Genomic DNA, 25309 nt, shown 5'->3' with positions numbered 1-25309 from the left:
AATAATCTGCTGAACTAGCTTGAGCTGCTCATGAACAGCCAAATTAATTAAGTAAAACGTGGCCATCAAACAAGAGCCCAACAGTCAAGTGCTCAAGCATCCCTGCCCAAGACATAGATGCCTTTTGCTTCAACAATTCTTTCTAAATCTCACCCCTCCCCCAACAAAAAAAATCTCTGTAATCCAACAGGAAGCCACATCACATGTACAGAGGTCATTCTTTGGCAAAAGTGTAATATGAAGTGACTGACAAGGAATTTGGAAAGCACTCCTCCCTGAGGTGGAGGATTTAACAACATATTTTTATTTACTTTCCCTCCATTGCTAGAAGCTGTCAATTCCGTTTCCTTATTTCACTCGAAGTAATACATCATGGCAAATGTTTCCTGAATTTTAAGCACCTTTGATGGGTGCCAGTTGGCCTGGCTGAGTAGCGCTAACCACCATGCAGCATTTTGCTTTAAATCCCTTTGGCCTTGCATGTCGGGCCTCCATTCTCTTTAATGCAAGGCCCAAAGGCATCTTCTAGTTCAGGTACATGTCTGGCACTCAAATCAAACTTAATGAAGCAGACACAGTTCTGAGAGCTCATGAAACACTATTTGCTTTGTCTATGGTGTTCAGGAACACGTTCTACAATATGAAGCTGTCCATCAATCACCAAAGCGCAATTACTGTTTGCCCATTTGCAATGAATTTTCTACTGGGCGTAGGGCTGATATTTTTTTAAAAAAAATCAACCATCCCTCTCAACCTTTAATTTCCCATTCAGCATGGTACACTTTGATCTCTTCCCCAGAGCTAGCCTTGGCAAAGAACCACTTCTCTTTGGAAACTGACCAATTCCACAAGAAAAGGGAAAAAGGCAACACAAGAAGGCAAGAGACATGAACCTTTAAGTTGCATGTTAGAATAATCAAGTATCAGTCTTGATGGAATTACCAGGCATTCTGCCAAAATGGCTCTGCGCTCAATGCTCAATACGGCTGCCACGAGGAGGTTTTGGCTCTGTACGGATTTCCAATTGGCCATACTTGCTCAGGGAGGTCAGGCTTCTGCTAAGAGAGGCTGAATCTGAAAAGGGACTATTCTGACAATTTCTCCACCCAACCCCTGCGCTTTAATTTTTCTTTTCTTTTATTATTTGTCAATATTTTTTTCATTTGTTGTTTTGGCTTGAGGAATGCTCAGATAAATCCAAAACTAAACTGGTTGGATTAAAAAAAAAATTAATAACAACTTGCAGAGCCAGGAAATTCCTGACTACATTTGGGGGAGAAAGAAGGGGGGGGGAGTTATGCACTTCCGAGTAGTTCTGGTGTTTATTCAGGAGAAGCTGCAACATCCCAAATCTCTTTCTATGAAGTATCAGTTTTTTCCTGACTGTGAGACTAGAGACTGACATTTCGTAGAAAAGGACTAAGAAGCAGTATTTTTTCTTTGACAGCCCCCACCTTCTGCACACACTCTTGTTAACCTCAGCAGAAGAAAGGAAGCCCTCCCATTCATGTGTTAAAAAACTGGTGGGTGAGGTGGGTCTTCCTTTGTTTTTTTAATTTATTTATTGTTTCAATTTATAGACTGCCCTACCCCTGAGTACACATGGCTCAGGGCGGTGAACAACATAATGATAAAACCATTTATAGGTAATAAAACAATTTAAATAATCCATAGATAAAAACATTCTCAGACAGCATTAAAATTTCAGATTCCAAGTTTTATCACTACCCAACAAGAAGGTGGAAAGGGGTAGGAAAAAGAAAAGAAGGGGAGTGGAGGAGGGAGTGCTAGGGGGATGGTATCCATTGCTGTCCTCAACCAAAAGCCTGGCAGAACATAAGAACATAAGAGAAGCCAATGTTGGATCAGGCCAGTGGCCCATCTAGTCCAACACTCTGTCACACAGTGGCCAAAAATACCAGGTGCCATCAGGAGGTCCAGCAGCGGGGCCAGGACACTAGAAGCCCTCCCACTGTTGCCCCCCCCAAGCACCAAGAATACAGTGCATCACCTGCCCCAGCCTGTGAGGTCCTATCTATGCCTTGTGGCTAACAGCCACTGATGGACCTCTGCTCCATAGGTTTATCCAGTTCTGCCTTGAAGCCGTCCATGCTTGTAGCCGCCGCCACCTCCTGTGGCAGTGAATTCAATGTGTTAATCACTCTTTGGGTGAAGAAGTACTCCCTTTTATCTGTTCTAACCCGACCGCTCAGCAATTTCATGGAGTGCCCACGAGTTCTTGTATTGTGAGAAAGGGAGAAAAGTACTTCTTTCTCGACCTGCTCTATCCCATGCATAATCTTATAAACCTCGATCATGTCACCCCTCAGCCGTCGTTTCTCCAAGCTAAAGAGCCCCAAGCACTTTAAACTTTCTTCATAGGGAAAGTGTTCTAACCCTTTTATCATTCTAGTTGTCACCACCCTGAACAACTTCGTGTCATCTGCAAAGTTAGCCACTTCACTGCTTACTCACAACTCCAAATCATTAATAAACAAGTTTTTTTAAAAAAACAAGTTAAAAAGCATCAGACTGAGTACTGATCCCTGCGGTACCCCACTGCTTACCACCCTCCACTGAGAAAATTGCCCATTTATACTCACTGTCTGTTTCCTATTAATCAGCCAGTTTTTGATCCACAAAAGGACTTGTCCTTTTATCCCGTGACTATTCAGCTTACTTAGGAGCCTTTGATGAGGAACTTTATCAAAAGCTTTCTGGAACATGTTTGTTCACTCCCTCAAAGAAATCTCCTCTGGAACCCTGTTTAAAGTTGGGAGTGACTTTAGCTACCTTCCAGTCCTCAGGAATGGATGCAGATTTTAATGAAATATTAATTTTTTTTGTTAGGAGATCCACAAGTTCACATCTGAGTTCTTTCAGAACTCTCGGATATATGCCATCTGGGGCTGGTGATTTATAAGTTTTTTTAAGTTGTCAATCAGTCTTAGGACCTCCTCTCTTGTCACCTCAATCTGACTCAGGTCTCTCAACACTGCTCCCGAAATCAGCGGTTCTGGAGTGGGCAAGCACTTCTCATCTTCCACAGTGGACAGAGGCAAAAAATGCATTTAGCTTCTCAGCCATTTCCCTATCATCCTTCAGTACTCCTGTTACCCCTTGGTCATCCAAGGGCCCCACTGCCTCCCTGGCTGGTTTCCTACTTCTAATGTATTTGAAGAAAGTTTTATTGTTGGTCTTTATATTTTTTGCTATATGCTCCTCATATTCCTTTTTTGCCTGACTGATCACAGACTTGCATTTTATTTGCCATAGCCTGTGTTCCCTTTTATCAACCTCACTGAGGTCGAATCCACATGTGTGTTTCTTGCCGGTTTCCTGACATTTTCGCTCCCATCCCCGAACAACCTCTCTACATTTGCATCTGGTTTCATGCTGGCAGTGCGCCAGCACCAGTATAAAAATCAGTGTCTGCATATGTTTCCTGCCCTCTGGTAGTGACTCCATTGTCATAGCCGCTCTGCACTGGTTTAAATGAATGCTGTTCTTTGCTGCTCTAACCCCTCATTTCTGGTTTCATTGTGCTGTCAACCTAATGCAGACATTTTTGAGCCATTGCTCCGCTAATTCTTAAATAATTCCAACTGGTGGCGCACAATGAACTAGGCGGTAACTTGTGGTTCGATTCCAACAATACTCTTTTTACTAGCTAGCTCCCAAAATATTTTTTAAAATTTTTATCTTGTTTTGAAGCTTTTATTTCTTGACCCCTTTTACAGACCGACTGAACATTTTTAAGTTCACTACTGATGCAGTAAGAGCTTGCATTTATCTCAAAACATTTAAATCCAGAAATGGCGTTTCTAATTTTATTCCCACTTGGCTCTATTTCCTCATAGCTATGTACCAGCCCTCAAATCTTATATTCCAAAACTTATCTATCCGCTTTCAAACCATTTATTTTCTTGAAACCCCACCACCACCACCACCACTTTATTGGACATTTTTAAGTTCACCGGGTGGGGATTTACTTCGAGCTGTAGGAGGCACACTCAGAAGTAAAACATAAGACCTTGTGTTTAGATCAGTGGGTAAATTTCTGCCCTGTAAATCAGGGCATTGTTGATTTGATTCCTGCATGGCTGCTTTTACTCATCGCTATCTACCAGTCCTCAAAATATTTAATTTGAAATTTATCTGTTTATTAAATTTATAATCACTGAATATAAAGTGCTGCACGCAATTTGCCAGCAAATTTGGAAAATGCAACAGTGGCCACAGGATTGGAAAAGGTCAGTATACATTCCAATCCCAAAGAAGGGCAATGCCAAGGAATGTTCAAACTATCGCACAATTGCACTCATATCACACGCTAGCAAGGTCATGCTCAAGATCCTACAAGCTAGGCTTCAACAGTACGTGGATAGAGAACTACCAGAAGTACAAGCTGGGTTTCGAAGAGGTAGAGGAACTAGAGATCAAATTGCCAACATTCGCTGGATTATGGAGAAAGCAAGAGAGTACCAGAAAAATATCTACTTCTGCTTCATTGACTATGCTAAAGCTTTTGACTGTGTGGATCACAACAAACTATGGCAGGTCCTTAAAGAGATGGGAGTACCAGACCACCTCACATGTCTCTTGAGAAACCTGTATAAGGGCCAAGAAGCGACAGTTAGAACCGGATATGGAACAACTGATTGGTTTAGCATAGGAAAAGGAGTACGACAAGGATGTATATTGTCGCCTTGCTTATTTAATATATATGCAGAGTACATCATGCGAAATGCTGGCCTGGATGAATCACAAGCGGGAATTAAGATTGCTGGGGAAAAGATCAACAACCTCAGATATGCAGATGATACCACTCTAATGGCTGAAAGTGAAAAGGATCTAAAGAGCCTCTTGCTCAGAGTAAAAGAGGAGAGCGCAAAAGTGGGCTTGAAGCTCAACATCAAAAAAACTAAGATCATGGCATCCGGCCCCATCACTCCTTGGCAAATAGAAGGGGAAGTCGTGGAAGTCGTGACAGACTTCACGTTCCTGGGATCCCAGATCACCGCAGACTGTGACAGCAGCCATGAAATTAAAAGATTTCCTTGGGAGGAAAGTGATGGCGAACCTAAACAGCATGATAAAAAGTAGAGACATCACCCTGCCAACAAAAGTCCGCATGGTCAAAGCAATGGTATTCCCAGTAGTCATGTATGGCTGTGAGAGTTGGACTATAAGGAAGGCCGAGCGCCGAAGAATAGATTCTTTTGAACTATGGTGCTGGAGAAGACTCTTGAGAGTCCCTTGGACTGCAAGAAGAACAAATCAGTCAATCCTAAAAGAAATCAACCCTGATGTTCCCTGGAAGGCCAGATAATGAAACTGAAGCTCAAATACTTTGGTCACCAAATGAGAAGGGAGCACTCACTGGAGAAGACCCTGATGCTGGGAAAGATTGAAGGTCAAAGAAGACGGAAACGGCAAAGGATGAGATGGTTAGACAGTGTCATAGATGCAATGAACATGAAATTGAGCACACTTCAGAGGACGGCGGAAGACAGGAAGGCCTGGCGGGAGCTGGTCCATGGGGTCACGAAAAGTCGGACTCGACTGTGCGGCGACTGAACAACAACAACAAATGTACCAGTCCTCAAAATATTTTTTTTTAATTTATAATCACTGAATATGACTGGCCAATGCACAGTCAGCAGCTTTTTTGAGTAAGAGCTTGCATTTGGCTCAAAAAGTTGCAATTCCTGCCTTGTAGTCATGGCGTTTCTCATTTTTTAAATTCACGGGGGTAAGAATGACAGACCCTAGGAGTAACAGAAATGTTCTGGGTATGGAATGACAGGCTCCAGAGTGGAATGACAGCCCCTGGGGGTAGCAGGAGTGTTCTGGAACTGGAATAAGAGACCACGGAGTGGAATGACAGCCCCTGGGGGTAGCAGGAGTGTTCAGGGACTGGAATGACAGGCCCCAGAGTGGAATGACAGCCCCCGGGGGTAGCAGGAGTGTTCTGGAACTTGAATGACAGGCCCCAGAGTGGAATGACAGCCCCTGGGGGTAGCAGGAGTGTTCTGGAACTGGAATGAAAGCCCCTGGGGATAGCAGAAGTGTTTTGGAACTGGAATAAGAGACCACGGAGTGGAATGACAGCCCCTGGGTGTAGCAGCAGTCAAACTCTCCTCAGTGTCCCACACTAGGCCAACTCAGTGTTAAAATGTACAGGTGAGGGGCTCTAAATTGTGCACCTGCCTATGAATATCCAGAAGGCTTTTTTGCAAACAAGTTCCTTCTGGGTATCGGATCTAGAATATTGCTGTGGCTCAAACCTATCTAGGATAAGAAATCTAAAAACTTCAGGCTCATGTTGTTTTTCTTGAAAATGTTGAATGAGTGCATAAAGAACCGAATTTCTTATATGGGACTTATGCTCCACTATAGGTGCCCTAAGAGGATACATAGACGGCCCAATGTAGAGACTGTGACATGCACATTGTAAAGGGTACACCATGCATGAAGTGGCACAATACATATAAGATGTGAGAACTTTTTTTTTTAATGAACTCTCCTCAAAAGGAGAGAAGTTTATTGCTTTTAAAATTTTCAGGGAAAAGGGAGGGTATATAGAGGGATTAAGAATAGTGGTGAGTGATGATTGAATTAGTATATTAATCTTTTATTAGTGTTAATACATTCTATTGCTTCATCCGTGGATGGACGATCTTCTTTCTTCTTTACCTGTCAAAAATAAAAAGGTTAATTATATTAGTAGTGTCCTTTTGGGTTATTGTTAATATTGTCCTTTAAAGCACTTTCAAAAGTTCTTCAGATGTTGGGGCATTTGCCTTTTTTATCCCTCAGGTTATAGGAAACACCTCCTGCCGCTCCTCTTTCCTCTGGTTCCCTGTCTCCTCCCTCCGAGCCGCTGTCTTCCTCGCTGCTAAAAACTTTCCATTTAGCAAGTTCTGCTTCTTCCTCTGAGCTGGTGTGTCTCTTCAAAAAGTCTTGTGCTTTGAAAATGGAGTCTATCTTTTCTCTTTTGTCTTTAAATTTAAAGACCAGTCCTTCTGGAATCAACCACCTGTAATTGATTTGATGATTTTGCAAGAATGTGGTCAGTCCTTTATATGCCTTCCGCTTCTGACGAATTTCAAATGGTACATCTTTTAAAATCCTTATAGCCTGTTCTCCAATCTTCAAGGGCATTGCTGATGTCGCTTTTAGGATTTGATCTCTGATGTGTTGTTTGGTAAATTTGACAACCACTTCAGCTGACAGATTATTTTTCTTTGTAAAGTTAGAATAGGCTCTGTAAACCAGATCCATTTCTTCGCTTAACTTATCCGCTTCACTGCCCATCAGTGGCACCAATGCTTCCGCTAATATGCTTCTGAGATCTTCCTTCTCAACCTTTTGGATTCCTTGAAACCGGAGAGTCAGATTTGATTTTTCCATTTGTAACATCAATAACTTGTTATCTTGCATTTCTTGTTTCTTTTCCATTTTGCTGACCTTCTTGATTTTTTGTATATCTTCTGTTGATACCAGACATTTCTTTGCAATCTCCTCCATTTTCTTGGCTGTATCTGTCAATTGTGTCTGTTGACTGCTGAGAACACTTTCCATGCTTACTAAGGTTTGGCTGATTTTCTGCATTTGATCCAGCAGAGGGCGCAGCATCTCCCTTTCATGTTGAGTGACAGCCGTCTCGGAGAGGCGGGGGCTAGGACCGGAAGTTCCTATCTGCCTCTTCGCTTGCTTCTCCTTCTCCTTGTCTCTTTTTGGCCCCGACATCTTGGCTTTTTGTTTACTTTTAAAAAGTCCGTGCCGCGTGACTTGGGAATGGATCCCTCTTCTTCGCTTTAACGTATTACCCAAAAGGTAACTTTGCTGCTTTTACTTTTCACTCCCCCCCTTCTTCTCATATTCAAACACAGTCCCGTTTTTTATGGGGGGGGGGCTATCCGCCCACCTCCCTACGCTTTCTTCGGGGGGAAGGAAAGACTTTAAAGATTTTTCGATCATCCACTCACGGTTTTCAGCATTTTTTCTGTCTTCTGTAATCGTTCCATCGCTCCATCACTCCGGTGGGTCCGGTGGCGTGACTAGTCCCGTCAGGGCACAACGCGGCGGGGCCTCTGGGGCATGGGGAAAGCCTCAATTTTCTGACCGTCAGGTCGGCAAAGAGGCAGCTCCCCGGTGCGCCCCCTGGTCCGGAGCTTTTAAACTAAGGCTTCCAGGGTCTCCACTCAAGCGGAGTCCCCCCCAACCACACGTGGGCGAATCGCCTCCGGGAGAGTCCCGAGAGTGCGACTGCCATTCACCTCGCCATGGCCAGAAGTCAGATGTGAGAACTTTTTAATGTGAGAATAAGTTTTTTAGTTTCCCAAACCTACAGGCATAATGAACATGTCCCACAGTGACGGTCCCCTGTTGCTGAAATAATTTTCTTTAAAGGGGGTGTATGAGCCAGGCTTTGGGTTCTCTGCCAAGATACTCAGCTTCAGGATCCACACTCAATTTCAGTGAATCAGGCAAAAATTATTTTATTATCAAAGAGGCAACCTCAATTAACAACAATTAACTAGACAAAAGGAAAATTCAACATCTTTTGATGGTTACCAAAATACAGTCAATAAAATTAGCCAAAACATACTCAAACTCCAAAAGGTAGGTAAGAATCCTGCCCAGAAGATGTGCACAGTGTTTTTTTCCTCCCCCTCTTTGTCTTTTATCCTTAGGAGAACCTGTTAACACACTACCCTTCCCTCTATCCAGTCCAGCTGTTAAGATATTTCAGCTGTGCAGCTCTTGGCAAGATAAAAACTGGGCAGTTCCTGCAATGACTTGCAAAGTCAATCCTCTCCCTCTAGCCCTCATTTAGTTCTTCAAAGTTGTTGTTTTGCACACAAGTTGGTCTCTTCCTTATAGGGGGCAAGACATCAGATTTTATTAAAATGTTTCTGACACTCCTGGTTCTTCTAAAGCCAATATATAGTAAGTCATTGCACTCAGGAATGTCTTGGATAATATGCCAATTCTTACAAATTATTTTTAACGGAATCTGACACTATGGAAAAATTAAAGGTGCAGGTCACCCTATTGGTCTTTGCCTGAGTCCTGATTTTAAACAATGGTATCAGACTATCTGGAGTCAGACCTTCTGTCCCTGCACTTACCTCTGAGGAGATGGATGCCTCCAGACTGTGCCAAGGGAGCCATCCAGGGAGGACTGCAGGTACCCAACCTGATGCTGTAGGAGCAGCTTCTGAGCTTGCACAATGCCCAGAAATGCCAGGCTGGTGAGCAGCCAACCCCCAAGGGCCAGCAGCAGAGGCACGAGGCAACAAGGGTGGCAGAGGAACAGTGCAACCCGCCACAAATGATGATCCATTCCTCATCTGTTGTGGGATCAAAGAAGGCTTCTTTGGAAGAGTGGGTCAAGGAACAGCTGCAGTGGCCTCCTTAGGCTAGTAAGGGTCAGAGGACAAGTAGTATAAGGCTTCCTAGAGGCAAGGGGCAGTTGCCCAGTGGACCTAGGACCTACCACTCCCATAGACCCATCCCCCAAGATAGAGGGAGTGGGTGAGGCTTGAATTGTCCCACCCCCAAGCAGCTCAATAAAAGGTATATCCTGGGAGAGGCAAGGGGGAAGGGTCATACCTCACCTGAGGCAAACAGAGAGAGGTTACTTGCAGGAGCGGCAGAGGGAAGTTGGTGCTATAACTCCCCCTCCACTCTTTTCTGAGGTTCTGCCCCGAGTACAAGCTCTACTAAAGAAACCCTGGAGGAGGAGGCTGTCCCAGACTGTGTAGGTGCCTCCCACTTCCAACCCAGGGAATGGAGATACACACGTATAGGGATGGGTATGAACCAGCTCATGAGCTAAAGTTCGTGATGAATTTTGGCCAGTTCATGGTTTGTGAACTGAAATTCATGGCAGGTCAACCAGCATGAACTTTCCACAAACTTCTAAGTAGTTTGTGGTGGTATGTGAATGGATACATTTCTAGACAGACTGTCTCTGCTCAATCAAAATGTTTACCAAACTTCAAAGCAATGGGGGTGTGTGGAATTCTCCATCCCTGGAAACACCAATAAGGGCCCTCCAAAGCTTAACAGGCACTGCTGGCTGTCAATAACAGAGTTCCCATTCTGCTCTATGGAATCAGAATGCTATACATACCCTCAGCTCAGCTCGACACCCTGTCAGCTAGCTGCCATGTTTTGCTTGTTCCCTTCTCTGCTCCTGGTGCTACGGCGCATGCCTCCTCGCTTGCTCGCTGCTCTTCCGCTTGCCGTAAACAGCGATAGGGAGACCGTGAGAACCAGTGCTGCCAGACTGTGTTATCTGTCTGACCTTGTGACGGGGGGAGGGCTTGTGTTCCACCGCAGGTGTGAATTGTTCAGCTCTCATGGGGCACTGAGACTCTCCTGCTTATTATGTAACCTCCCGCCGGGAGAATTCCGCACACTCGCACTCAGATTTCATTTGCTTAGCCATTTGCCTCATCCTGCTATATGTACGGATGTTTTCTAACAATAATCTTGTGGACATGGTAACAGACTTGTAGTCTAATAAAGCATAATGCTTCCCTGGAAACGTGTGTGGAGATTTACTTGCTGTTGAACCTGACACACCCTCTCCTCTGTTGGCTGTTAGACAGAGAGGCAGAGAACTTGTTAACACATTCACTCATTCCTGATTGTGAACACCTCTCCCCTGGTGGGTTTTGGGTGTTAGGTGGACTCTGAATCACCCCATCTCTCTGCTCACATTGAGCCAAGGAGCTTAGCTACTGGATACCTTGGCTGAGGACTCACATTTTATACCTTCCCAACCCACCTGACTGTGAACACCTCTCTCTGGGTAGCGGTTGAGTGCTAGGTGGACTCAGGGCTCTGAGCCACTCCATCTCTCTGCTCATGCTGAACCGAGGGGCTTAGCTTGGTTGAGGATCCACATTTATACCCTCCCACCCCTCCTGATTGTGAACATCTCTGGGAGCCATGAGCATGAAAGCAGGTGCAAAGGGTGCTTGTCATGGGGGGGAAGGTCCTCCACTCCCTGAGTACCACAGGCCCCCATTTCCAGGCACTAGAGACTGACCCTAGCAAAGCATCATCAGGGGTCCCAGACCCTCCTTTCCCTGATCTGTTCCTGGGCTCTCCACAGAGGCAAAAGAGTTGTTAGCATTGCCCAGACACCAGCAGTTGCTAACACTGTTTGGAGAGGAGGACTCAGACAGGAGGGATTCAGAGGGTGGGGAAACATCTTGCCCTTCCACATTCCAACTCCCTGTTGCTGCTCCCACCTTGAGTACACCCCTCTGTGGCCCCTCCCAGCCCAGTGCCAGAAGCAGCTGTGCCTCCCACCCTCCAATCCTGGGCCCCGTTTCAAGCCCACATTTTGGAAACATTTCTGCACCCTCCCCAGTGATCCCTGTGTGACAGAGTTCTAGGTGTGCCACACTCATGTCTGGAGGGTTGTAAACCCCAAACACTTGTCCTCCTCTGTCCTCTACAGGAACCTGCAAAGGGTGCACCCAACTATGTTGCCACTGGAGGAAAGGGTGGTGGCCAGCAGGAGGAAGAAAAGGCCCACTCCCTCTCAGCAGACAGAAGTGGAGGGGGAGCAGGAGGCCCCTCCTAGAAAGGCTCCCTGCACTTGGGGTGCCATGAGGAGAATGAATCTGTTTCAAGTTTTTAGCCTAAGTGGAAAGTGAAGAAAATAAATCTATGTGGAAGTTATAGTCTAGGTAGTAACTTGGGAAGTTAAGCTTTGTAGAAGTTATTGGCCTAAGTGACAAGTGAAAAAAAATCCCTGTGTGGTTAATTGTATATAAGGAACCATTAGAAGAAGAAGAAGAGAAGAGATTGGATTTATACCCCGCCCTTCACTACCCAAAGGAGTCTCAGAGCGGCTTACAAACTCCTTTCCCTTCCCCTCCCCACAACAGACACCCTGTGAGGTGGGTGGGGCTGAGAGAACTCTGACACAAACTGCTCTTTTTCAAGGACAGCTGTGCCAGAGCTTGTGACTCACCCAAGGTCACATCAGCAGGTACAAGTGGAGGAGTGGGGAATCAAACCCGGTTCTCCCAGATTAGAGTCCACGCACTTCACCACCACACCAAACTATCTGAAACCATGATAGTTATTTATTTATTTTTTAGATTTATACCCCGCCCTCCCCAAAGGCTCAGGGCGGCTAACATACAGAAACTGTTACACTGTTTTACTTATAAATAAACTATGTTTAAGAAAGAGCTTAAGAGTAAAGGAACCCCTTTTACCTCAGAGCCCCCCCTACACACTGACAGTTCTGTCCATCTATCATATACAACTAAGCCATCCTGTTCTTTGGGTCCAACTAAGAATTTGAAGGCAAGAGCCTTTGGTGGCAGTGAAAATAAGGAAGGCACGGAGGCAGCATAACACACGTGACCTCAGACACTACAGAGAGGTGCCTTTATATAGGTTACACATAAAAGGGTCTGTGATGGACTGCACTTTTAAAAGCTTAGCTGTACAAACAGGTGAAGGGTTAATTCACAGAAACAGAGAGCCTTGAGTACAGGCTGATCCAAGGAATCTGATTGGTTGGCATCAGCTGAACAAAGACTTCTGAAGATTACTGAGATAACACCATCTGTGAATTGTTTTTATTTTGATGTAATTTATTATTGTTGTATATCACTCAGAGCCCTGAATGTTCAGGCATGGAGCGATGCAAAAATCAAAATGATGATGATGACGACAATGACAACGATGGAAAAGAAGAAGAAGAAGAAGAAGAAGAAGAAGAAGAAGAAGAAGAAGAAGAAGAAGAAGAAGAAGAAGAAGAAGAAGAAGAAGAAGAAGAAGAAGTGGGACATCACAGCCGGCCACCCTCCAAGAGGTCATTGCCCCAGCGACACAGACAGTGCCATCCGACAGGGACACCGACAGTGCCATGCAAAAGGGCTGCTCTGGGGACAAAAGTCTGTTTCTCTGAATCAGAATAAATGTATTTTCAGAATAAATTTATTTTTGCATGTGTCTAAACTGGTGCTATCATTTTAGGTTTTCTGGATTGCTTTCAATGCACACTCATAGCAGTCTACCCACAAAGAAAGCAGGTCCAATCTACCAGACCAAAAAACAAAACAACAAACAACTGAAAAAAGCAACATGGGCCATAAAATAGCTTTAACACCCTTTATTTTTCAGGCAAACAACATTTGGGATATCCAATTAAATAGTATCGGGTCCATTTTTAATCCAAGATATAATTAATATTCCTTGTTTCATCATGCTAAAATTATACACATATATATATTTTATGGAAAAGAGGGTGCTTTTTAAAAAGCTGAAATAGATATATCTACAGAACCAATGATCTCAAAGAATGCATGGCTGAATCAAGATTCTATCCAACTTTACAAATGACAAAAAAGACAATAACAAACAAATCCAGGACACACTGATGGGAAAAAAAATAGTATTGAGCACATCTTTACATTTGGCAAAGTCACGTCTACAAGTTGTTTTTAAAAGAATAAAATTATATACATTATTCAGTATCCTCAAAACAGGAAGGTATTAAATAGCAATAATAATAATAATAATAAAAATTACAAACTAAAACATTCATGGTACCTACATGGAGATGGACACTGAACAAGTAGACACTTTAACAAAACCCTGTACACATTAGATCAGGTTTGTTCATCATATCTTGGCAACTCTATGTGGAGAGGTAAACTTGGGGCCACAGAACCAGGAAGATTCAGTCCTGCAAAAGTTAGTCACAGCTAAGACCAACTGAAAATGGTGACACAAGGTTCCATTCTTTTGATTTTGCTGGGACTTCGTTGCAGCTAATCTTTGTTTGTATGTAAACTTACCAGTATTGAGATGAAAAGTTTCCAGTCCACTTGGACCATGTTGGTGATAAAAATTGTTGGCTGGTGGAGATCACGTGAAGTCTTTTTTCCATACTTTTTGGAAAAATAGAAAAGCTAACAGGAAATTCCCTCCATGACTCCTGAAAAGCATTGTTAAGAGGAATTCTCTTAATTCCTCTCTACTCAATTTCTCCCTGAAAAATCAACAGTCCATTTCTTTTCCTCTTTTTGATCTGTTTTGAATCATGTTCTGAGCAAAAGAGAAATTTGAGGAGAGGCAAGGCACGAAGGGAGGTTCTACAAAATTTCAGGATTTTATTTCATTATGAATGGGACAATGGAATGCTTTTGTAAGTTTTTTTTAGTGTAGAAGCTCTGTTGTGCACACATAATTCTTCTATCGACAAGGTTCTTCACCTCACTGAGAAGGGCAGCCTTGGTGGGATGGAAGGTTGTTTGAGATAAAGGGTGTGTAATGTGTGACATTCAGATCCACCAATGAATGCTTATATGACTGAAAGTCTCAGCCATGAACCCACCTACACCCCCCGAAGGAACACACATATTGTTTGAATGGGGATAAATGCATGGCCTTCACATTGCACATCATGCTCTGTATACAGCAAAGATGCACTACAGAACTGCTACCATTCCTCAACACATGTAAATTAAGGGCGGACTGTGAACCAGATTTCTGTTTTAGTTCCATGACCCTGAGGTTGCTGCTGTTCCACAGGTTGCTGTAAGTATAACATGTCGACAAAGCCTTAGAAACACTATCCTTTGTCTGGAGTAAACTGTTTCACACTACACTTCAATAATTATACCTAGCTGAAGTCCTGAATCTCAAATATGTTGTAAGATCTTGCAGCATGGAGGGTGGGAGTGGCTACAAACCAGCAAAAAAAGCTTTGTCAATACATATATTTTTCATGCAGCAGGGGGGAAAAGTTAGTTTAGGTTTAATCCCTTAAACAGTCATGCCACATAACTATATCTAAAGCAGCTTTAAAAATATTATTTCAGAACCTGAGGCTCTGCTGGTTGTGTTAAATGAACCATGTATATTGCCATTATTTTGTTTTTAATAAACATTGTTAACGATCATCATTCTTCAGGCCTAATGGGCACCCATTCAAATATAACCACACTTGGCTGTTAAAAGAATAAATTGTGCCCGTGAAAACTTATCTATCACTGTACATCATCTGGAAGCGCTTACTACCCTTTACAGGATGATATAAAAGTTGCATCAACACTATGAATGTGGTTGGTTCAAAATGGAAAGAGGATGGCGGGCTTCAAACTATAGTACCTACACAGGATCAACATTCTGACTACAAGAGGTAGTTTTATTCTGTGAAGCCCAAAATAATATTTTGGTATTCTAACTTGGCTCGCTTCATGACATCATATATACCACTTGGGAAGGTATTAGGCAGTGCTCTATCATTCCACTGGCAACATCAAATAGGCTGTCTCAGAGCCACTTCAAATGCAACTTCTTGATACACAACTCATTGGCTCACCAATAAATATTTGTAATGGGAAGGAATATCAAACAGTACAAAAGATAGAAGGTTTCTGGTGTGTAGTACTTCTGGATAAGAAAAAGGTGATGTTTGAAGCAGCCCCTGCACTGGGCTAAGCTACAAATTATATGTACCATGAGAATGCCACCCCAAGCAGCATCCTCATATTTCCCTCATAACATGTAGAAACGTTTACCCTGTCCAACATCATTGGCTGCAGTTGCAAGGTTCCCCACCAAGTGGGTTACATGTTTGCAGATGTTGCAGGGGAGAAAGATAGAACTTGCCAAGGCAACACAATTTTCAGTAATGTGTAACTTGGTCTTGAATTTAATTACTGAGAATGTGTCTGGGTTATCTCTAATACAGTGCACCTGTTGTGCATCACAGCACCAGCAAAATGAGTTTCCGGATGCCATTCACTTCTTGTCCAAAGCAAATCCAATCCTGATTTTCCTCCCCCTCATTTGAGCAACAGGTGCTTCAGAAAAGCCCAGGAAGCATCTCCTTTTTATCTTCAGGGCACACCCATTTGCATACAGCTTCCTCCTTCATAAGTCACTTGGCTTTGGAACATTCCAACGTTTTGTGATTTGCCCGTCTGGCATGGCAGCCATTTTGTAGTGGTGCCTGCTCCCCATTCTCAATATTCCAAAATTGTCCATAGTCTCAAAAAGGTTGAAGATCCACCCTGACCTGGATCTCATCAGATCTCGGAAGCTAAACACACACACACACACACAGAGAGAGAGAGAGAGAGAGAGAGAGAGAGAGAGAGAGAGAGAGAGAGAGAGAGAGAGAGAGAGAGAGAGAGAGAGAGAGAGAGAGAGAGAGAGAGAGAGAGAGAGAGAGAGAGAGAGAGAGAGAGAGAGAGAGAGAGAGAGAGAGAGCAATATATATAAAATATTGAGGATCCCTGGTCTAAGACAATAGCCTATACAGCACTAGTAACTTTTGAGGAGAATTGAGAGAATGGGATAATGACCTACTTTGGCAAGTTTATCTGTTCCTTTACTGCATGGGAAGGGGTATTAGAAATGAATAAGCAAAACGGATGGCAGAAGCAGCACAGGAAGGCTTAAAAATGTTGGCATTCTGGTATAAAGAGGTTTACTTTGTAGAGGTTTCAAGCTGTATGATAGGGCTGGTGGACAGCTTTGGCATTCTTACACAGGGTGGTGGGTGCAACCACAGGAGGCAGAGCCACACACACAGAGGAAGCCCAATGGCAGGGAGAAAACAGGTAATAAACAACACTGGGGGAAAGGAGTGAGTATCAAACCAACACTGTGGTTGCAGCTGCCACTGGAACAACATTATTTTAATCTGCATAGCAAATCAGACCTCCAGTGGCCAACCTGAAGTCCTTCTAGGCAAGATTCCCCCATGGCTCCACCCACTTTCTACAAACACTTGGCAGGCACCAGAAAAGCTATTGGGTGGTGCAGTGGTGCCCACATGGGCACCACACCGATGATTCCTGCTCTGTGAGGTAAATGAAATCTTGCAAGTCTTAATTATTTGCTATAGAAACTTTCACTGTCAAAAATGTCTCTTTCCAGTACAAATGCAGAAAAATGGGGAATGTGCATATGTTTTAATACGCTTACTCTCAAAACTCCAACTGAAGTCTATGGAAGTCACCAAAATTTCTACGTTAAGAGACCACACACGGGGCCCAGGAGGCATTTCTATGGTATTCTAAACAACGTTGGAGCAGCTACATGGGCATAAACCTTTTTGCTAGACTTGGTCTGGAATGCAATTAGTGAAGAGGCACCACCCACAGCTCTGCCATTTGGAGTGCATGTGAAGGAGATCTCAATGGACAGGCTGCCAACCAAGACAGCTTATGGGAGTGTTGACTGACAAGCCCTCAGGAGGACACACAGTTTAGGCCTGATTCACACAATACCTTACTGACATAGGAGTGGCTTTGATGTAGCTGCTTCCATTGCCTCTCTGACAGTTTGTGCCAATTGTCACAGTTACTTCTATGCCACACTTGAGCCCCTGGTTGGATGGGGGAGAGTCTAGCATGGACAAATGTCTGCTTGTTAAGTAGCTACATGAACACTGGGAAAATTACATATTGGTAAATGGTAAATTGAATCCCACGTGGTTCTTTAGATCCTGTATCCGTGTATTGTTAGTTGTGGTGCCAGTTCTCATGTGTAACTGTACAATTCAGGAAGACACACCAAAAGAGACAATGCAAAAGCATGGGCCTCAGTTTTTAGTTATCAATTAAAACTCCTTTTGGCCCTTCCCTACTGGCAGTCTTTCAAGCTGGGATTCATATGTCAATCCCTGGTTTGTGTATGTCGATGCCAAACTTCAGCGGTTGGGATTGGATAAGACTTCCTTGCCAACTATATCTACAGCCTGCTCTCTGATGAAAAAATAGATTATTTCAGTGGGACCTAAGTAGTCCTGTTCTCCATGCCCGTCGTGTGTGCTCACCTGCTTTCCTTGGCTTTACGTATTTTAAGTTCTGCTGTCCGTATATAGATTTCTTCACATCACAGCTTATAGGAGAGCTTTCTTTTTAGCTAGGTTAGATTCAATGTACTATCTACTGCTGTCTTGAGTGGGCGCTACACTAAGAAGCCCTACTCTGAGTGCCTATGTGGCTGCGGATCTGGCTCCACTGAAACCACTGAGCATGTCCTTTTTTCCTGCCAAAGATATTGGCATCTAATAATACAGTTCACTGATCCATTCGTTCCCGACGCTGACTTGCCTGTAGCAAGTAAGCTTCAACTCTTGCTTGGTGGCTTTGATTCAGCCATTACAGTCCCAGTAGTGAAATTTCTCCTGGGCTTGTTTTGATATAAGAGACATGAGGTGAACTCAAAGAATGTATGTATTACTAAATAAGCAAAGTATAGTAAATGCGATAATTAAAAGGGAAAATAATAAGAATTGTAAATTTGGGAAGTTTGCCATTAATAGAATCACAGTAGTGTGGCTTACCATGTCAAAAAGGACTGGGAATTCTCTTATATATGTACGTATGTATGTATGTATGTATGTGTGTGTGTGTGTGTGTGTGTGTGTGTGTGTGTATGTGTGCGCGTGTCTATATATATCTGCTGTGTCTTTAATACAAAGATGGGAAATGACATCTAGTTCCATGCTTTGGCTGCTGGCTTTTCAAGCTAGCATATCATAATCAAGGAACATGATGCATACCCAAGTCAGTGGGATAAATGCCTGTAGATTGGGGAGATCATATGCTGATATGGGGTGGCACTGGTAACAAACAGACTGAAATGTTACCCCTCCCCTTCTCCTGCTTGGAGGCCCTCCAAGACACACGTACCAGTAAGAATTGTGTTACCTTCACCCCTGCCATAGATATCCCCAAAACTCATATATCCATCTTAATCCAAACTCTTCCTTTTCCTTCCCACCTTGCATAATTTCAAGGTGCGCACTCAGTGCATCTTTTGTTTGTTTGTTTTACTCCTTAGGAAAAGTTAACTGACAACAACATCCTATGGGAATCTGGGTTAAGGCAAATTATTAGGCTAACAGGTAAAGTAAGGGTGGATCTGGTGTCAGCGAGCACGTCACATCTCTTTGGATCTGTCTTGTTTTTCCTCTTTAGTTTAGATAGATTGCATTTCATCAAAACAATCTGCTATCAGGCTTACTTGCTTTACTATGTTTTTTCTATGCTTTCAGCAAGAAAACAAACAAACAAACAAACAAACAAAAACCCCTCAAAGGAGTACAGGGGGAAAAGTTTGACGTTCCAAGACAAAGCTTTATGATCCAGGTAGCTGATTCCTTCTGTTTCTACTTTTCCTGCTGTTTATGAGGGCCTTTAACTTCCCATAATCCCCTCTCATTTTCTGGGCATCTTCTGCCTGCTGCCCAAGCTGTCGCGTGTCTTTGCAGTACTGATTAATCATCTGCAGTTCTGAGTGGCTGAAAGTGCCCACCAAGTCCTTTGGATGAAACTGTAAAGCCTGGAGGGAGCTGGCCCAGGTCCACGGGGACCACTTGTCAGTCATGAAGGCCACCATATCGGAGTCTAACACCCTGAAGTTAATCTTTGCTATTGTCTGCTTGAAGCCATTTTCAGTTGCAATGCAGTGGTAAAGCCCTCGGTCAGCATCCTGGACTGAGCGGATCAAGAGTCCTTGTTCGGTTGCTATGATCCTTTCATTGAGTTTGACCTGGAAGGAATGTAAAGCAAAATGAAAGTTCTTCTAAGGGTTACTGTGAATGTTGTTAGGTAGAGATATGCAGTCAAATCTTGGGTCTTCTGCTTTGGACTGCTCATTGGATCAGGTAGTAGCCTAGTCTATCAGAGGTCTGATAAGCAGTCCAAGAGGGAACCCTGGGGAATTTTTTAAAGCCCTGTACAAGCATGCAGCTGCAGCTCTGAGATACAGGTAACCCAATATAAGCAAACCTCTCCCCAAAACAACAAAAAGAATGTTAATAGAAACAAACCTTCTGGAAATTATCTCTTTGTGTGTTAAAAATCAGTATGCAAGGGTCTAATTTTAATTTTTTGCTTTGTTTCTATGACAAAAAAGAGTACAATCATGCAGTTCCGCAGTGTACAAACGAAGAAAAAACAAACCCATTCAAAGTCCTTATTCTGCTTTTAATTTTTGTGTTAATTTTCAGCATACAAAGGGCTACTTTTGAAGGGATTTATTTAATTTGGGGGGTTAGGTTGCAGAAATACACAATTATATCATAAAAAAACAAAAAAAGTAACAGAAACTCCTTCTAATTAAGGCCTATTTATTTAGATACACAAAGGGCTGGTTTTGACGTTCTCTCTCTTTCTCTCTTTGTTTCTAGGATATACAAACCAGTGCGGTTTTGTACTTCTGCACTGCAGAAAAAGAAATCCTTTCAAAAGTATCCCTCTGTATGTCAACAAATCTATATTTCCAGTTTTTGGCAAACAGCTAGTTTTGAACAAGTTATCCTTTTATGTGGTACATTTATGCTTGGCAGAGGATATCAAAGAACAATAATCCAACAGTACTCAGCCAGGGATACCATAGGACTTGAATGCATAGGTGCAAAACCTCATAGTGAAGGAACCAGGCTGAAAGCATTTCCGAGGACTTTTTTAGTGATCTATTCTCCATGACAGGCAAACCGAAAATGAGGAGATGCAGTTCCCCAAACCTGTCTTTTCTTACTCTCTTACTTGCTTTACTGAATTGCGTACTCACTTACTACTCACTGAGCCTGAAAGAGGGAAATTGAACATTTTAAAAATATCTTCAGGTGTTTAGTTCTGCAAGCTAGCAAACTCTTGGCAATGCACTGACCCCAAGACCTGTTAAGGCATTAGCTGCGTGCTTATTCATCTACAGCATTATAAACTGTCATTATTTATGCACTGAGCAGAAGAAAATTATATTACAACATCTTATGTGGACACCTAAAAAAACATAATGTGCAGCCCTAAAACTATGTGACCTTATTATTTATTTAGTTTTCAAGAGCCAACGTGACATTTAATCTGTAAGGTCTGAGGAACAGCATCTGTCAGCTATAACTTTTTATCAATCCTTTCCCTCATTCCAAAGGATGCTGGTACAGAGGAAAGAGCCTGACAAACATATTGCTTTCCATTATTCATGAGGTTTCCAACTCTACCCTCAAAATAAACATATTTGTTACCAGTAGAGAAATTGCCTTACATTGTAAAATATAATAATTTCCCTAAACTTAAGGAAAATTGGCATCCTATATACAATTATTAGAGTTGCAACTCAAGATCTTTGGAGAGCACAGTAATGGAAAATGTGATTACACCACAGTCAGGAAAATTCTTCCAGCCATGAGTATTTTTAGTTCAGACTAATTCTGTGCTGCAAAAGCTTTCCATATCATCTTCTCTTCCTGCTCCTCAGATATATCTCCTCTGTGGCCCTCCTGAATGTTATGACCCTTATTCCTCTCTAAGATGGGTAGCACGTTTAAAGCACAGAAGACATTCCCCTCATCACAATCTTTGTACTGTGTACCATGGGTATAATCTAGGCAAAGTTCACAACTTTTAAGTCCTTACTGTTTTTGGTGGAAGAAAGTTGAGCACCTGATTAGCTCTCCTGTTAAAATCAATGGGGCATAACATTTGGCTGAATCTTGCCCAGACTGTATTCATTTTCATATTCATAAACATATTCAAGATGCAGCAATTTGCATGAAATTAAGAGCCTACCTCATCTGTGAGCTTGGAATTCAAAGTAACCTACATTTAAGGGCCAAACATCTATCAAAAGACTCAGAAGTATATGATTGTTTTAGTGCTGAAGTCCTTTGAAGTTTGAAACTTGATTTGTAAAGTCCAGAACAACCATCACACCAAGATTGTATTTAAAAAAGCAGTTCATACATTTTCCAGAAGAGAGCTCTGGTATATATGATGGTGAGGCAGGAGTGCTCAGTTTCTCACACACATAGAATGTGTGACATGAGCTGTTTATCTGCACCTTCATGCGGTCTTTCCTTCTGAAGAAGAAGGATTGCACATATTAGATATGCAAAAAACCCCACAAAATACATTATTTTGTGCAAAGGAAGTATGTGAGCTTCATACTTCCCTACCACACGTACAGGGGGTTTATTCTCATGTGTGAACCGGCCCGTTACATCAACTCATCTAGAAGAATGGCCACTTCTTGTTCCATAGTCAAATTATTAATGCAGACGAGAATCCCCCTTTCATACAAGCCTGTGTTCCACCAGCATAAAAAAATTCATCCTCATTGTGAATACATCCTTGTGGTTGAAGAGTGCATATACAGAGTCCTGCTACCTTTCCAACTTTTGCACTACATTGTCATGAAAGCTTGGATACTCTGAAGAGCATCTCCTTGTCTTTATTCTAAATAGCGGTGCTAACCACAATCCCTACACCAGTGTAAGACAACCGCAGACACATGCACCAATAAGCACAGCCAGGAATCACCTCTGCAATAGTTAGCGGTTCAGGGGAGGCTGGAAGGAGGCAGGTTCTGGCCACATAGTGCCCTCCAGCAAGGCGAGGGGGGGGCTGGCCAGCTCATGCTACCTGCCACGTCAGGCTGTGAGTCATAGCATGGGTACAGGCTACAAAGCCCGTGGGGGTATTTAAGCAGGCCCACACGAATCTTCGGCTCTGTTTTTTCAGCTCACTGGCTTATCCACTCTCCCTCCCTCCCTCCCTCTTTGTACCCCACAAAGTGGCATGCCAGACCACTTTGTCAGCATGCAGGGCCTGTACACTGTCTTGACTTCCTTGGTGGACATACCCTACTCACACAACTGAGGAAAGCCCCTGAGGTGTGTCAGTACTGAAGGAGCCAGCCAGAAGTATAGGAAAAGGTAATGGGCATGGCCAGGGGTCATTTCCTGCAGGAGCACACAGGAGCGAAGCTCCGGCAGTAAAGAGCCCAGGGGACGGGCACATGCAACAAGCCCCTGCTCCCAACAGCCTTCAGTCAGAGCAAGAAGCAGCCAGGTAAGCTGCGGAGCCCCCCCCCCCCGCCCCCTGGTCCAAAACAGTCCACTGGCACCTTAAATTTATTCAGGTACAAGTTCTCTCTCCTCTGTGAGGACAGATCTGCACATCCCCCCCCCCCGGAATAGCTAGCAATCCAAAACAGTCCAGTGGAGCCTGAGCAGCAGGTGTTGCCTTCGGACACACTTCCGGTGATGTCAGGGGGTGTGGCATGTGCAAATAAGTTATGCTACTACGGAATGACCCCTGGGCATGGCTTATGCCCATCATCACCTCCTTGGCCCATACAACTGGCAGCCAGGTCCCAAAGTACTGGCTGCAATGATGGTGTTTGGCTTGGTCTCAGTGTGTGTAGCCAAGTACAACTCTCATCTGTCTTTCCCTTCCCCTATTTGCTTGCTTTCACAGCATCTTCGCAGGTGAATGTTGTGCTTTTATTGGGAGGGGTTCTGAGGCTGAAAAGGTTGCCTCCTCCCATACAAGGCCACGCAGTATCATCTCTGCTTTGTACTTTCAATATGTGTGATCAACATTACTCACCTCTTTCCTTCTGTCATTGTCTTTTTGTAAAAGCCATTTAACAGAGGCCTGTGGAGATTTAGGTGTGCATTCCAGGAATGTGGTGTTGTTCTTGACTCCATACTGAATGACTTCTGCAGCATTGCGGTAAGCTGGGATGTGAAAAAAGTCAGATAGAATCATGGTTCTTTGAAAGGCAGTGTTGCTAAAACTGGCAAATGTACAAAACCATATCGATTTTAGGCCAATAACTCTGAGGAGAAAGTTATTTGGGGGCAAAATAACCTATTTTAGAGGAAATGTTATTCGGTAAATAGTGTGGTTTAGATACACTGAGAACATGTTGTAGGTTTATACACTGCTTCCTACTCTCTTGTACATGACTTGGCCCTCATGTCGGACAATTTAGATGACTTTGGAGAATTATAAAATAAAAAGCACAATGGATTACAAATTAGTGTCATGGAATGTAAACGGACTAAATTCACCAAATAAAAGGAAAAGAATTTACCATTGGATTAAGAAACAAAAATGTAATGTGATATGCTTGCAAGAAACTCATATTAGAAGACAAGACTCAAAATACCTTAAGAACCTAACGTTAGGAACTGAATTTTATTCCTCGGCTCTAAATAAGAAGAAAGGAGTTGTGATTTATGTAAAAAATGACTTACAGCCTAAAGAGATTTTCAAAGATTCAGAAGGAAGATATGTGGGCGTAGAAATGGTAATCCAGCAGAAAAAAACCTTATTAGTAAACCTATATGCGCCCAATGGAGCAAAAGATAAATTCTTTAAGGACTTATCAGAGAAGTTACAAATGCAAACTTTTTATCAGGTTATTTTAGCCGGGGACTTTAATGGTACTGTGGACTTTTTGGATAGATAATCACAAAAGGGCAACGTGAGTAGTGGAAAACTGCCAAAGACTTTCTTTGAACTAACCAAACAAGAAAAGTTAGAAGATGTATGGAGAAAATGGAACCCAAAACTAAAGGACTTTACTTTTTATTCCAATAGACATAGTTCTTTTTCCAGAATTGATATGATTTGGATGTCGGAGGAATTATCTATAAATACACACAAAATTGAAATTTTGCCAAGTTGTAACTCTGACCACAATCCTGTACTGTGGAGTTTTAAAGAAAAGAACAAGCATTTCTTGTGGAGAATAAATGAAGATCTGTTGGATAAGAAAATGGTAATAGATTTATTAAAGGAGAAAACGAAACAATTTTTCCAACAAAATCTGAACAAGGAAACCCCGGTGCAGGTGGTCTGGGATGCTTATAAAGCGGTGATGAGAGGAATTCTCATCTCGCAGAATGTGAGGCAAAAGAAAGAAAAATTTAAAAAACAAGCAGAAGTGTTGGAAAAAATAGCCCAAAAAGAAAAGGAACTTAAGAAAAAACCTGGGAAAAAGACTATTATTAAAGAATTACAGTTGTTAAGAGAACAACTGAACGTGACACTGAACCAAGAACTCTATTGGAATTTAAAGAAGTTACAGCAAAAAGCTTTTGAAAGGGCAAACAAACCAGGAAAATATTTGGCATGGCAGCTGAAGAATAGAAGAGAGAGGAGAATGATAACCAAAATTATAGAAGAGGGGAAGGAATTCGTTGACCCTAATGGTATAAAAAGAAGTTTCTTCAAGTACTACGCAAAACTCTTCCAAGGGACTAGAGCTGATCTTGAGAAGATAAAAAAATACCTAGATGAAACATCACTGCCAAAAGTAAAAAGCGAATTTAAGGACATTTTAAATGGTCTGATTCAGAAGGAAGAAGTGGGAAAAGCAATCGAAGACACCAAGTTGGGAAAAGCACCAGGACCGGATGGATTTACTGCAAAATTTTATTAAAAAATGAAAGAAGAATTAATTCCGGTCATGGAGATTTTATCCAACGAAGTAAGAG

General features: G+C 42.7%; 1 protein-coding gene across 1 annotated transcript in view; it reads right to left on the bottom strand.

The window, feature by feature from the left end:
- Positions 1–18898: 18898 nt before the first annotated feature.
- The window catches only part of LOC107121246 (semaphorin-3C-like), a 60280-nt gene continuing 53869 nt past the window's right edge, over positions 18899–25309 (bottom strand). Inside the window, exons 7-8 of the mRNA XM_015424130.1 lie at positions 23412–23542; positions 18899–19569 (exon numbers count right to left, since the gene is read on the bottom strand). Coding sequence (XP_015279616.1) covers positions 19156–19569; positions 23412–23542 — 545 coding nt within the window. The 3' untranslated portion in view covers positions 18899–19155. The remainder of the gene's footprint in view (positions 19570–23411; positions 23543–25309) is intronic.

The sequence above is a fragment of the Gekko japonicus genome, unplaced genomic scaffold (genome assembly GCF_001447785.1).
Source record: "Gekko japonicus isolate JY-2015 unplaced genomic scaffold, Gekko_japonicus_V1.1 scaffold1260, whole genome shotgun sequence".
In the NCBI taxonomy this organism is placed as follows: Eukaryota; Metazoa; Chordata; class Lepidosauria; order Squamata; family Gekkonidae; genus Gekko; species Gekko japonicus.
This window is presented reverse-complemented; position numbering and strand designations above follow the sequence as displayed.